The sequence below is a fragment of the Anarhichas minor genome, unplaced genomic scaffold (genome assembly GCF_050575085.1).
Source record: "Anarhichas minor isolate MPS153535 unplaced genomic scaffold, ASM5057508v1 ptg000014l, whole genome shotgun sequence".
In the NCBI taxonomy this organism is placed as follows: Eukaryota; Metazoa; Chordata; class Actinopteri; order Perciformes; family Anarhichadidae; genus Anarhichas; species Anarhichas minor.
This window is the reverse complement of record NW_027466460.1, coordinates 12,702,751-12,716,976: the sequence shown is the minus strand read 5'-3', so window position 1 is coordinate 12,716,976 and position 14,226 is coordinate 12,702,751. Positions and strand designations below refer to the sequence as shown.

Below are 14,226 nucleotides of genomic sequence, written 5' to 3'. Positions count from 1 at the left end.
CGCAAAACCACAGAGCAGCAGTAGAATGAGATACACACGCTGACAAGCAGTTTGAGTCGAGCCACACAGCGAGGAGGTGGTTCAGCCTGCAGAGGAGCCCGGGTTTCAGTCCAGTCTGGTTTGGCCAGCAAGCCATAGAGGAGACGGAGGAGGAAGTATGCTTGAGGAACGAGGGGAGGAGAACTGCAAACAGGAGGCACCAGCCTGGTTCATACTGGATGTGAAGAACAAAAGGAGCCCGGCCAAATAAACGATGTCCAAACGCAACATTCTGCAATTTAAGGATTTTAAGTGCGATGTGTGCTCGCCTCCATAATCAGATCTACTAGGGGCAACCAAACGGGAACGAATATCTTCTGGAAAAACAAAAGAACAGAACACTACTATGGATAGGACGTGCGAGACAAGAGAGAAGGTAAAGAAAGAAAAAGGGAATAAATGTGTGGATTGGTAAAAGTTAAGGTTCTTTATTTGTAGCATTGCAACTAAGATGAAAAGGAGGAAGATTTCAAATGGTTGGCCAAGGCATCAGTCCTCATCAGCTGTCCAGTCGGCCACCAAGGAGAGGACAGAGGAGGGATTAGTGGTGTAGGAAAAGTTCAGAGCATCCTGTTACGTTTATGGGTAGGTGAGTCCGTGATGACATCACTACAGGGGGCGGGGCCTCGTTTACGATTGGCTGTGGATTCCAAATGGAGCGCCATCTCCTCGGCGATGAAGGTGTTGAGGTCCACGTCATGAAGACCATTCCTGCGACGACTAAGGGGCTGGGCAGGGTGAGTTGGGGAACCAGGAGGACCGGAACGCACAGAAATGCTCGCCATGGCGCCACTAAGGCCTGGAATGAACAGAAAATGAATATGAAGCCACAGTACACTGCATGACCTCTGGGGTCTCATTCTTATAATGCAACGGCTTCCTGCCGAACGTGGCGTTTCTACGTACCATGCAGTGCTATGGCCTCTCTGAAAGGCTGCAGGTCCGTCTCCACAGAGCTGCCCGTCTCTGGGGGTGATGGTCGGCTTGCAGACACCATGGAAACTCTTGGCGGGGCGCGGGCTGTCCGTGGAGGTGGAACTTTGCCACACAGGAAGCTGATGAGGTCCTCGCGCCTTATAGTTCTTCTGCGTTTCTTAACCCATGCGATCACATCCTTATTCCTGCGCTGGTGGCCTAAGTGGATACCCAGGTCATAGCTCCGCTGGCGGGCCTCCATACTCTCTGACGACACACAGGGACAAATGTCTTTAAAATCTGGACACCGCAAACAAAGTTCATCGCCACATCTAATGTACAGACATTAGTTTCTGGTACTTGCCTTTGTAAAGGTTTGTGACCGCTGTGGCTGCATTCTGGAAGGGCACCCAGAGAGAGAGGCCTTGCTGCTGACATACTCTATCTGTAAATTAAATTCAAAAAGTTAGATTGTTATGATAACTTTCCAATGTTGTTTTCACACATCTTTAGAGAAATTCAAGTCTTAGCGGTCAGAAATGAGTCATTAAAATACAATTCCTCTAAGAAACGAACCGGCAATGATGTATTTGGAGGAGCACATTCGCAAATTCGGATTTAATCTAATGGCTGCCTGTAAAACCGCTATGGTCTTATTGTATGAAGTGTATTGATACAGAACAGAGTATTGGGTTTATCACAAAAATACACATACAAAAAGCTCAGGGCCTGTGTCGTTCTCAACTACAAATCATCCTTTCATGACTTAAATCGCGACTGCAAATCCTTGCATCTGATCTGCAGGAGAAACCCTATGGACAGTATGATTATGCGTTGTATTACATTTTATTAAGATGAGCATACATATGGGGAGCTCGGAAGCAGGATTTATAGACTAAGTGGGATTCGGGGGATATGACTGCACTTGACAAGTGGTCAACAAAGCCATCTTAAACACTCATTTTACTCCCAGCAAACAACCCACTGATCAAATCTAACCAACCATGATGTCACCATTTGAAATATAGACGTTTTAAACGGAGGCTAGCGTTTATTTTCCGTTTCAATATGTGTCATACTTCAAGAACCTCAGTGTTATGTTCAAAACACGCAGTAAAGCAGAGTGGACTTAACCAAGACCATGTTTACTTTAATCATAACGCCATTTTGTTCTGGATATTAAAAAAATGCAGTCATCAGCAAAAAGTACATTAAGTTGTGCGTCAGGAATAAAATGTCTTTGGGACGTTATGTGATAAAAATCCACCAACACACCACTGCGACAATTAGCTGTCGCTGCGATAGACCATCAACAAACGAGTTGTTTTCTGTCGGCCAACACCTCCCTGTTTATCGCCATTTTGACGAACTGGGTAACTGTTAACGGGGTGGACAAAAACATTTTAACGTGAGCAATGTGTGTCGAGACAGGACGAATAGATGTGATTAAAAACAGTAAAGACACACACCGCTGAGCCACTCGGGTCATGCATTGATAAACGCGTGCTTTATCAACGCGTTTGGCTCTGGAGGACCTCTGACAGCTTCACTGTGTCACATTCAGCCCGGTTGTCCCACACTCTGACACACTGACCGGCTATTAGCGGCAGCTACAGCGTTAGCTGCGGGTTAACATCATCGATATCCACAAAGAGAACCGCAGAAACACATATTTAGAGCACAATTTAAGAGAATACACATTAATGTCAGCCAACACACCATGGAAACAAAACACCGCTAGTTATGCTGTGGAACAAGCTGCAAACGGCTAACGTTTAGCCTCGCCAGTGCCCTTTGTGTCTCTCTCTCTCCGCTAGCAAGATTAGCTTCCATTAGCTCTGATAGATAGCTAGCTTGACTTGAACTTCGGTGTATTTGGTACAGACCTTTGTAGAGCTGTGCTACCGCGGTGGCCGAGTTCTGAAAGAGGTGCCACAGTTCCTGCTGGCTTTGTTCCGTCTCCTCCTCGTTTGGGTCGGCCCGCTCGGCCTCTGCTAAACACTGACGTTCCCATTTAGAGAACCAGTGCTCGGGGCCGTGCTCTTGGATCTCGGCTTCTCCCTCCTCCTTCTTCTCCTCCATAGCTAACGGTAGGCGTTAGCTTATAAGCTAGCCGTCGTATGAAATACAGGATCGTTTGGTTTGCGGAGATACTTAACTGTCTTTATTTTGTACTCTATTGGAGAAATACGTTTCACAACCCTAACAGGCTATAGAAAAGAAAAAGAAAACCAGTTGCTGTTAAGGTCGCATTGTGAACGTCTTAAATTCCGCCCGCACGCCCTGTGTAACACACACCAAACTAAGAAACACGATGACAACACCTAAGAATTTCTGGTACTGGCCACGCCTATTTTATCGTTGTACTGAAAAGCGATTGGCTGCAGAGATTCTTGTGGGCGGCTTTTGGTGCTGAACACGAAGCCTGATTGGACAACGGTAAAAAAGAGAAAAGGTCAGAGAAAAACAAAGTTGATCCCACCCATGGATATTCTCTCTAGCCTGCCATACAGCATTCTGTACAGCAGGGGGCAGCCTGGCCATGGAAATGTGGGCCATAACAATATGTGATCAAAAGTATAAAGACAGCCCTGTATATAATATATATATATACTAGCATACATATTTTTCCAAGTGACAATGATGGGGTCAAGCTAAATGGCCACTGTAACCCCAGAAAACTGAAACTTAAGTTTGCACATACAAGGATTTTGGCTTGGTGTCTTGTTGCATAAGGATAAGTACAGTTGAAAAGTCAGGAGACATAACGTATAAAATATTAAAATCTCCAAACAGGTATGACCCCCATGCTCCCCCAGGACCCTGAATACAGATAAACATGTATTGACAATGGATGGGTGGATAAAGCAATAAGCAGCACTATTCGCCATATAAATATTGTCACCTGTCAATCACCATGAACTATTATCTCACAACTTGTGGTGCTTCTTGGGTGCAGTTACAGCTGTGTTGAGATTTTTGGTTGAAAGTTCAATGTCACACTATCTTTTTGAAAACAGCCACAAGTCTATGGGATAAGGATTGAGAGAGTCCAAAGGTCAGATGTTTATAACCGGGAAGATACTGGTTACATGCTCGCTCACCTGTCTCTCTGTCCGACTGCACATGTCTGTGTGTCAGACTGTACCTCTCTCTCTCTCTCTTTCTTTCTCTTTCATCAAATCCCAGTTTCTGACCCCTTTTATTCTCTGCCGGTAGCGCTGCTATTTTTGAAGATGTCTAAGGGGGAGCAGACTGTTTGCGGTGTTGATGAGTATTTCCAGGAACGAGGGCCAACTGTCACATTCAGCAACTTGCAGTACTGTGTGCATGAGACGAGGTTGTGCTGCAAGAGTGGTCCTGAAAAATGCATCCTCAACGATGTAAGGTAGGACATGATACTTTCCTTTGAGAAATTATCACTTAGTGGTGACTCTACGTTAGCATGCCAGGGCTACCTGTATAATGTAAACCGCTTTTTCCTGTTTTCATACCTATGCACTATGGTTGCTGTACATCTGACAATAAGTAAGTTATGAGAAGTGTTGTTCCGTTTGTGGCTCATTTCATCGAACCTGTGTATCATTATATACATTTTACAGGGAACTTGATCAATCTATTTATTTGTGTATTGTTTTATTGAGGCAAACTAAGACAAAAATAGGAGAAACGGAAACAAAACTTTTTCTGGTATCAGTTCCTAAGCCAGATGGAATCCATTTAAAAAATACACGAGTATTTTGGCTTTGGCTTTTAAAGCTACAATATATCATGGTAATTAAACACTGATTCTAGATAATCTTCTTATTTTAAAGTGTTCTCTGTAAATAAAATGACTTGACTTGATTTTCTGGTTGGCTGTTGCAGTGGCATCATGAGGCCTGGGATGAATGCCATCATGGGCGCCACAGGAAGTGGTAAAACATCGTAAGAAACACGTTTATGTACATGCACACACACAGGCACGGTCTCACACACATGTACAACCCCAACCAAATGCATATTAGTTTCTTTCTCTTTTTGTCAGACTCCTGGATGTAATCGCAGGGAGAAAAGACCCTGCTGGACTGAAGCAAGGAAAAATCATGGTGGATGGCAAAGCCGTCTCATCTGACCTCAGGCTCAGCTCTGCTTATGTGGTCCAGGTACACAAATACATACAAACATACACACACATTCTTTACTGTTATCATATTTTGGATTCCTCTGAGTACTTCGGGCCTTCATCATTCGTGTGCTTCCAGGATGATATCATAATGGGCACTCTGTCTGTGAGGGAGAACCTTCTGTTCAGTGCCAACCTGCGTCTCAACCCTCAGCATCACTCCACCACGGATAAAAACAACAGAGTGGATGCCATCATACAAGACCTTGGCTTAACAGACTGTGCAGGCACCAAGGTACAGCGCTACACACACAAGCTAATAGCTAATCGCAAAAGACTGTTAGTTTACAAATATCTTACTCAGGAATAAGCAGAAGCACTTATTTAAAGATTGTTAAAAGGACAATTGATCTTAATAGCTTCCGTAGCCCTACCCAAATGAGAGAATAGTGTTCAAATTATAAGGTGCACAAATGGAAAAACGACTCTGTGGCTGTCTAATGTCCCAAATGTATGAGTGGCAGACATTTATTTGTTCTCTTTGATGATGTAATGTATTTCAACTGTAGCAAAATCTAAAAAACTGATGTGTGTGTGTGTGTGTGTGTGTGTGTGTGTGTGTGTGTGTGTGTGTGTGTGTGTGTGTGTGTGTGTGTGTGTGTGTGTGTGTGTGTGTGTGTGTTTTGTGTGTGTGTGTGCAGATAGGGACAGAGTTTCTGCGTGGCGTATCTGGAGGTGAAAGGAAGAGGTGCAGCATCGGGATGGAGCTTATCACCTCTCCCTCTTTGCTGTTTCTGGATGAACCGACCACCGGACTGGATTCTAACACTGCAAACTGTATCATCAACCTACTAAACAGGTACAACACAATTAGTAATTACTTCTACATTAGAAAACACATACTACGTATACGGGTGAATCAGCAGCACCTTCACCATCTACTGCTGTCTTTGTGTTTTCTGTAACAATATGAACGCAATCAAATTCCTTATGTATGTCCAGGCTGGCCAGAAGTGGTAAGACTGTGATCTTCTCCATCCACCAGCCGCGCTACTCCATCTTCAGACAGTTTGACCATCTGACTCTGATGCATAAAGGGGAGGTGGTGTACACAGGCGCAGCAGCCCAGGCACTGGAATACTTCACAAACCTCGGTATGTGTGTTTGTGTGTTTGCTATGAAAAGTGTAGTACCTTGACTAGGAATGTGTTGAAATATAATGTGATGAATCCTTGTAAAAAAAAAAGGGAAATTGTATTGCCATATGAAGTCATCATGCTGGACAGCCAGCTACTTCTATTTAGCTTCTGTTTTCACAATAATCAGCCTCCTAAATATGAAATGAACAATAAACTACTACTGTTCTACTTAGTCTCTTTCACTTATTACAGTGTTGCATGTGTCTGTATTTGATGTATTGTCATGTGTGTGTGTGTGTGTGTGTCTGTGTGTTTTCGTTCAGGCTACCAAATTGAGGCCTTCAACAACCCTGCTGATTTCTTCATGGACATCACAAATGGAGAGGCAAAATCAACATTAGTGTCACTTACTGCAGGTACACCTACACACACACACTGTTTAGGTATATAGCACCAACAGAGGCTTTAGGCCTGTTTTTTGGTGATTTGTTAGTATGAATACATCCATGTGTCCAAGTCATATTGGTTGTAATGTTAAAGTTTAAAATATAGACAATGAGATGATGTATAAAAAAAAACACATAAGTTAGGGTCGGGAGGCGATACATTTAGCAAACCCAAGATAATGAAGATACTGACAAGAAGTCACAGATGATGTCCTCCAAAAAGTGATTACAGCATTTGCAATTTTCTCAAAATGTCAAACTACTCATTTAACCATATTTAGATTTTAGTCTAGACCCTAGACACCCTGAGGAGACTCAAAGACTGCTATATAAAGATAGAAGTTTATTCTGTTGTCCGTATCTACAAAATGTCGATGCATAATGTCCTCTTTCCACTGTAGAGTGTAAAAATCCATTGGCAAACAAGTACCGCCAGTCCCAGCTGTGCCGGAATGTGCTCTATGAGTTGGAGCATGTGAACCAGAGCAACGCTGACGGGGCCAAAGGTCAAGACGAGGCAACTGACTACGCTACCTCTTTCCTCTACCAGGTCAGCCAACGCTGCGATTCAGAAACACATTCAAACGTTGGATAAAACACTCTCTTCTTACATTCAAAAACTATACAAAATAAATATCCATTTGAGGGAATTAAAATCTCAGTTGCTATTCATTTTTTTGATTAACCCTGAAATTGAAATGAGTTTATGATGTTACATCACAGAGTTTAATGACTGTGCCAGCCAGCTAAGTCAGTGTGCCCGCTGAATGGACCCTGTTTATAACTCTCATCATGTTCATAAAAAACAATTCATGTCTACGTGTGTGTGTGTGTGTGTGTGTGTGTGTGTGTGTGTGTGTGTGTGTGTGTGTGTGTGTGTGTGCGTGTGTGCGTGTGTGTGTGTGTGTGTGTGTGAGACAGTTGCGGGTGGTGTGTGGTAGGACAGTTCTGAACTCTCTGAGGAACCCTCAGACCTCGTATGCCCAGTTGGCTCTCAACATCTTCTTTGCTATTCTGGTGGGACTCATTTATTACCAAATGCCCTTGACGCTGCCCGAGGCTTTACAGAACAGGTACAGTACCATAACCTGCAGCATAACAGCACTGCTAGTTTAAATTTACTTCTGAAAACTTGCCCTACTGTACATGTGCCCCCTTTAATCAGCCCATCTCAAGGCCAAAATACAACGTAACTACTTATTGGAAATAGAAGATAATATCAAAGGTGTTTCCTTTATTGAAGGTTTTCATTGGACATCATTACATGGCATAGACAGTAAAATGTGGTGACACAGCACATTTGAATACCTCTATATCAGAAGAGGCTGCGAGAACTATGACTTAGGCTGTCAAGGTACAAAAAGAAAAGATTTACTTTTCAAAAGTATGCAATTTGAAATACAGTAAATGAGTGAGATAAGTCAATGATCGCCATGATGTCAAGATGAGGAAACTTTTATGATGCCATTCCACCCTTAAGTTTAAGGGGATAAACCCAGGTCAGAGCAGATTAATTGACAATCAGATATCTCCCTCTCTCTCTCTCTCTCTCTCTCTCTCTCCCCCCTCTCTCTCTCTCTCTCTCTCTCTGGACAACAGGAGTGGAGCGTTCTTCTTCCTTATCATCAACATGGTGTTTGGGAATCTCTCTGCTGTTGAACTCTTTATCAATGAAAGAGCGATATTCATGTGAGTGAAAGATAAAAGCTACGTGTTGAACTGCAGACTTCTGCAGAAGGCGCATGACTACGAAGATGTTCAATGTCTAGATAGATTTATGTGGATCACATTTTTTCTTTTTAATAGAGGATAAGGCTGTTTTAAAAAAATGTGTTTTTCTTATTGTAAACAAAACCTGTGAAAAGACCAAAACCAACAATGCGTTAGGTTCCACAAAATTCAGATTGTAGTTCCATTTTACTACATAAGAAAAACACACAAAAGGAGGGTGGAGGATGAGTTAAGGAGTCTCACAGCCAGAGGAAAGAAGCTGTTTTGAAGACTGGTGGTACGGAAACTTTCGCAGGCTCAAGCTGCAGTTAGCTGGTTGGCACATGTTTTTTAGTACACGACCAGGGATGCTGTCAGGCCCAGCAGCTTGACTCATATTCACTCTCATCAGGGTTTTTCACACATCCGCTGTGGATAATGACAGCGGTCCTCTGGAGGCGGGGCAGACTTGACAGCTGACTCTTTGTTGAGGAGATCAGAGTGAGCATAAAAGGTGTTCAGCTCACCTGGGAACGTGGCTTCACACATGATGGGGGCCCTCCTGCTTTTACAGCCTGTGACACTTTGGATCGCCTGCCACATATCTTTAGTGCTGTTGGTGTTGAGGTCTCTCATCAGTCTCTCTTGACGCCTCCGCTTTGCCTCCTTGATGCCAGCTTTCAGTCTTGCTCTGGCGATGATCTTGCTTATCTCAATAATACTTTCCGGCTTCCCTTTTCTGTCTGTGGCACTCAGCCCCAAGTGCATTCATTTCTACAAAAGATATACATCTTTAGCAGGCCATATAGTTTTGTTTTTAAGTAAATAGGGAATTTGTTGCGGACTATTTTCAGGTACTTGCGGATTAATATACATTTGATGCTATAGTCAGTTTATATTGCAGCAGGACGGTGTGTGTGTGGGATTGAGTAAAATAAACTACAGTTTGTATGTTCGTGGTAATGAATGAATGAGCGTGTCTGATTTATGTGTTTTTAACAGTTTGTGGTAAACAAAAGAGCTCTACGGCATCAGACCTCGGCCACACAGATAAGAACGTGCAATTCATTGTTGATGGTTTTTTTCATGGGATTTGTTGACGAGCACGAGCCATATGATATACATTGATGGCTCAACACTGTGTCATGAATTCAAAGATTGTCAGTGAATACTGTGAATCCTTTACAATCACATTGTTGTCAACTGTGCCACAATGTTTGTATGTACTTGTCAACGTGTTTCTTTGTTAATATTTGTTGCAGTCACGAGAACTCCAGTGGCTATTACCGCACGTCTGTCTACTTCCTGTCCAAGATCTTTGCTGATCTCATCCCCAACCGCATCATCCCCATCTTTGTGTTTTCAGCCATTGCCTACTATATGATGGGTATTTCATCACACATACCGTATACACGGAGAATACACACCATATTGTATCGTGCAGGTGCTCTTATGTTCATGTCCTTGAGATGACTGTTGTACCTGAACTTTAGGACTTTGTCATTTCCCCCCAGTTGACGTAGTGAGTGAAGGCATCAAATTCTGTCGTAAATAAGGAAACAATCCAAAATTATTTCCGCACAGGCTTTGGCTTCACTCCAATGAGGTTCAAGTTTTGAGAAATAAAATCTGGACGACAGGGAGCTGCCTGTTCTAGTTTTGCATGTCTTCCTAATGTATGCTCCTGCTGTTGATCTCTTTGTATCTGGAACCTTTCATTTGACCTTTCAGCCATGTCTAAAGACCCACAACGGGGAACCTGCTTCAAAGCAATACTCTGGATTTTAATAAAATGTCCTTTCTCATACTCATTTCTGTCTTCCTGTTTACATTTGTCCGCCACCCTTTCAGGATTGAAGCCTGCCTTTGAGGCCTTCATGTGTTTCGCCCTGACCATGTGTCTGGTCAGTCTGGCAGGAGTCGGTCTGGCCTTCCTCGTCTCAGCAAGTGTCTCTTCATTTGCCATGGCTAACATCCTCATTGCTCTGCCCTTCGTCTTCATGATGGTGAGATGTTGAGGCACACACACAAAATATACATGGCTGAGATCATAATGTGTAAAAAGAGCTATTTTTCACAAGTGTAATATTCTCTCTTTTCCGTCTTCATTTTCCTATTTTTAGGTTTTTGGTGGTTTTCTTGTCAACCTCAATTCCATGCTGAGCTGGCTCTCCTGGGTGCAATGGTTCAGTATCTTCAGATATGGACTGAATGTAAGCGATGGAAAATAGGCAGATCAAGAGCAGAAGGGTGTGGTTGTGAGAATGAGATCAGCGGGGTTGAATGTTCAGCCCAATGTCTTTTCTGTCTCTCTCAGGCTGCATTCATCAACGAGATGTCAGGACAGTTGTTCTACAGCAACACCACCATGTGAGTGTTGAGCGATAACACAGCCACTCCTTTACCCACAATAACCCCCCCACACACACACACACACACACACATACTGAGCCTCTTTTGTCTGTTGCTGCAGTATCCCAGGGGAGACGTTTCTGAAAAGCCAAGGCATTGACTACTCTGTGTGGGGCTTCTGGCAGAACCAGGTGGCTCTGCTGGGAATCATATTGGTCTCCATGATCCTGGCCTACGTACAGCTGCGACGAATAAACCGCTGGAAATGATTTCCATCCGTTTATGTATCCATCAATCATGCACTGTCTCTTTATCTTGTTTATTTAACATGCCTCAAATGACACAAAAAAGTTGTTTTATATGTGATGAAATAAGCTTTCATTAATTATAATTTATAATCATCATCTCTCTCTCACACGCTCTCACACATAAACAAACACGCGTGTTGTAACATTTGACTCCCAGGTGGATAAGCCGCTGCTAAGCACACCCGGTCTGTGCACGAGGGAATGTACAGCAACAGCCAAGCCAACATCTAAATCCTGACAAAGCTTCTTACGGGCAGTGAGACAATGTGAGCCACAGTAAAGAAAAAATGTGCAGATTCTGGATTTCATTGGGAACCTTTTAGTTTTAAAATAATCACATTTCTCAGTTTTCCAGGTTAAAAAGTATAGTTAATGCATAAAGCTCTCTTTTTTATTAGTGCCTTACAGAAACAGTGAAGGAATTGTCGTTTTTTTTTTTTAAATAATATTGTTTTTGTTACAAACTTAAAAATATACTGATAACTTAACATAAAACAGATCACAGGGCTTAGAAAAAGATTCACAGATGATAGAAAAGCTTTCCAAAACAAACCCTCAATTTCCCGATAGCTTTAAGGTTGGAAATTCATCATGTTCCACTCTTTATGACTATATGACATATATATATATTCTGTATCATGTTGTATTCATTGGAGCTATTTGATGTTTACACTGAGTAAAATATTCAAACCAAAGACTCCATGATTTTTTTCTTTTTTATGGCTGCACTATTGCATTAAATTAAATTATTGCAACACCTTCAAAAAGCAACTAGCCAGCACAGAAACGAAGATGACAACCTCAGTTAGCAACCCTTCTCATGTCACCTTTAGAAACACTCTTATTCAGGCTGTGTCCTACTGTCACTGGTGTGTTCTCTAACCCACGGAGCCACTCTGTACATTTCAGCACCACATGCTCATCCACACCGCGGTCCTCCTCCTCCTCATACTCCACATCATCATACTTGTGTTGCTCGTTCAGAAGGGAGATTTTCACAATTGAAGTTATGGCTCCCAGTTCAGCGACTCTGCTGTTTGGCGTGCTGTGTCTCGCCGTTTCATGCCTTTTAGAGACGTTTTCTCTCCTGTGTCTGGAATCCAAGGCGCTTCCAGAAACGCCTCCTCCGCTTCTGGACGCTGAATGTTGACGTCTCTCGTTGTTCCTCCTCTGCAGCAGCAGAACGGCCTCAGGTGCGAGAGTCAGTGTGAAACGGACCTCCTGATGCCTGGCCCTCGCCTTCACCTCGCGTTCACTCTTTATAGAGCTCTGGCTCACATGTTTGTGCTGCTGTGTCTTAGACAGGGACTCGCCCGAGCTGGAGGCTGGGAAGCTGTCAGTTTGTGATGAAGGCAGCAGTCGCTCCCTTCTCTTTGCATGCAGCTCTGCCGCTGACACCGCTTTGGCGGTTGGCAGGTGACTCCTGGGTTGGCTCTTCTTGCACAGCTGCTTGAGGTTTGAAGCCAGTTCCTCCTTCACTGAGCCGCCTTTGTATTCTCTTTGGACCTTCGTCAAAGTAGTTGCAGATGAAATGTTGCTGATGGGTCTCTCCTTAGCAGTCAGTCCTGACACAGAGCGTGCAATCGACACAGGTGGGATGAACGGCATTTTGGCAACACACAGGATCAAATAGGAGAGGAGTTCAGTTTTGCGGTTAAAGGGCCGGGAGAAAAAAGAAGAGGGCACGAAGGAGGAAACCGATTGACCGAGGGAGGAGAGATACTCTGATGCATCCTCGGCCATGCAGGGGTCAGCGGTCAGTGTGTTGCTGCTGGGATCCACCAGTGATCATCTACGCTGGGACAGCTGACGTCCGTGGCATGGCGTGCTGCAAAAGGCGTGTATGACCTCAGACTAGGGGGAATCAAGGGTTTTGCTGCATCTCAAATGCTCATTACTCTGAGGCTCAATGATCTAAAATAAACCCACACTTCTAATCCTCTGGTGTCATGTCAGTGAGGGCATGTTTACTACATACTGCGCAAGTACACATGCAGGCTTAATCCACACAGGATGTAATGACAACTTAAGTGAAAGTAAGGTGGGGCTCTGTGCACCAAGCATTAAAGCCAATGGTTAAATCCATAGAAACAAAGTCTGACTTAATTGTGAAAGAATTATTGTCCTTGAATAAAAGTAGTTTGACAAATGATTGAATAAATAAATAAACTCAAGGTCTACTTACTAGCTTTTCCCCAGTATTCAACTGCATCGCCTAGTCTTTATCAGCAGATGGATAAATCTAGTAAGTAAATCTTTAGGTTCTCAATTTTTTTTTATCAAATGTTTTTTTTTTTTTGCTGTTATTTGTTTGGATCAAAATATACACAACCTGCTTGTGTCCAAGCTCAGCATTGTTTTCTGTTGTGTGCTCTTCTTTATAAGACAGAAAATATGAGAAAAAAATACTGCCACAGAAAACCTTTATTTGATAGTATTTTGTCACGAAACATGATGTAAAATATAGTTTTAAAACATTTCTAATTTCAACATTATAGGAACCAACATATCTTCTCCCTATTTATTAAACATACATCTATACATTTTAAGTTATCCTGACTGACTTGTGCATGGATTTACACACACATTAACCTGTTGCTTGTTGATCTTGTGTGTGTTCATTCACAGCATGTCCTCCTGTGCATATGGAGGAAGAGCTTGCAGCGAGGACAAGTGTGATAGGTGTCCTTGAAATAGTTCACAAAAAACGGAATCAGGCAGCATCCAAACGCCAACCTGTGAGACAGAAATTAAACATCAGTCTACGTCTTTTGAATATGTGTTTTGATTGATGCTGGGTAATTAGAGCCAGATTTAGGCATTTGAATTTGTCTTTTCTCACCCGCAGAACATAAACACAAGACACATGAGCCACGCGAACCTCCCGACTTTGTAGGTGACCTGCGTGGTGACCCGAGTCTGACAGGAAGGGCATGTCGTCAGAGCTGGATAGCAAAACAGCTCCATTTCATAGCTCACACGCGTCCGCCTGACAGGCGATTGAGGGGAAGCAGACACTAGAGAGAAGACATGGGGGGGGTTGAAAAGGAACGCTCATCTTCAAAATTTAAATCGGCAATCCTTATAATTGCAGTCCTGGTTGATTTTTATATGAGAGTAAACAAAGGATTTTAGCTTACAGTTCAGCAGTCTGGAGTCTTTGGCTGCATCTGAAATTCCATACCAACATGCAGTTTTATTATATAACCAAA

General features: G+C 43.0%; 2 protein-coding genes across 2 annotated transcripts; one reads left to right on the top strand and one right to left on the bottom strand.

Annotated features, from left to right (window-relative positions):
- Positions 1–451: 451 nt before the first annotated feature.
- hapstr1b (HUWE1 associated protein modifying stress responses b) lies at positions 452–3,264 on the bottom strand. Its single transcript, XM_076091545.1, has 4 exons — positions 2,841–3,264; positions 1,319–1,399; positions 946–1,221; positions 452–838 (listed from the first exon to the last, which is right to left on the bottom strand). The coding sequence occupies exons 1-4, from the start codon at positions 3,034–3,036 to the stop codon at positions 600–602; spliced, it is 792 nt and encodes a 263-aa protein (XP_075947660.1). The 5' UTR covers positions 3,037–3,264; the 3' UTR covers positions 452–599.
- Positions 3,265–4,190: 926 nt separating this feature from the next.
- On the top strand, positions 4,191–11,275 carry abcg2b (ATP-binding cassette, sub-family G (WHITE), member 2b). Its single transcript, XM_076091941.1, has 15 exons — positions 4,191–4,342; positions 4,822–4,881; positions 4,982–5,099; positions 5,199–5,354; positions 5,761–5,918; positions 6,062–6,213; positions 6,522–6,614; positions 7,046–7,194; positions 7,566–7,717; positions 8,244–8,333; positions 9,617–9,741; positions 10,206–10,360; positions 10,478–10,567; positions 10,672–10,724; positions 10,828–11,275. Exons 1-15 carry the CDS (start codon positions 4,191–4,193, stop codon positions 10,973–10,975), a joined length of 1,851 nt encoding a protein of 616 aa, XP_075948056.1. The 3' UTR covers positions 10,976–11,275.
- The last annotated feature ends 2,951 nt before the right edge of the window (positions 11,276–14,226 follow it).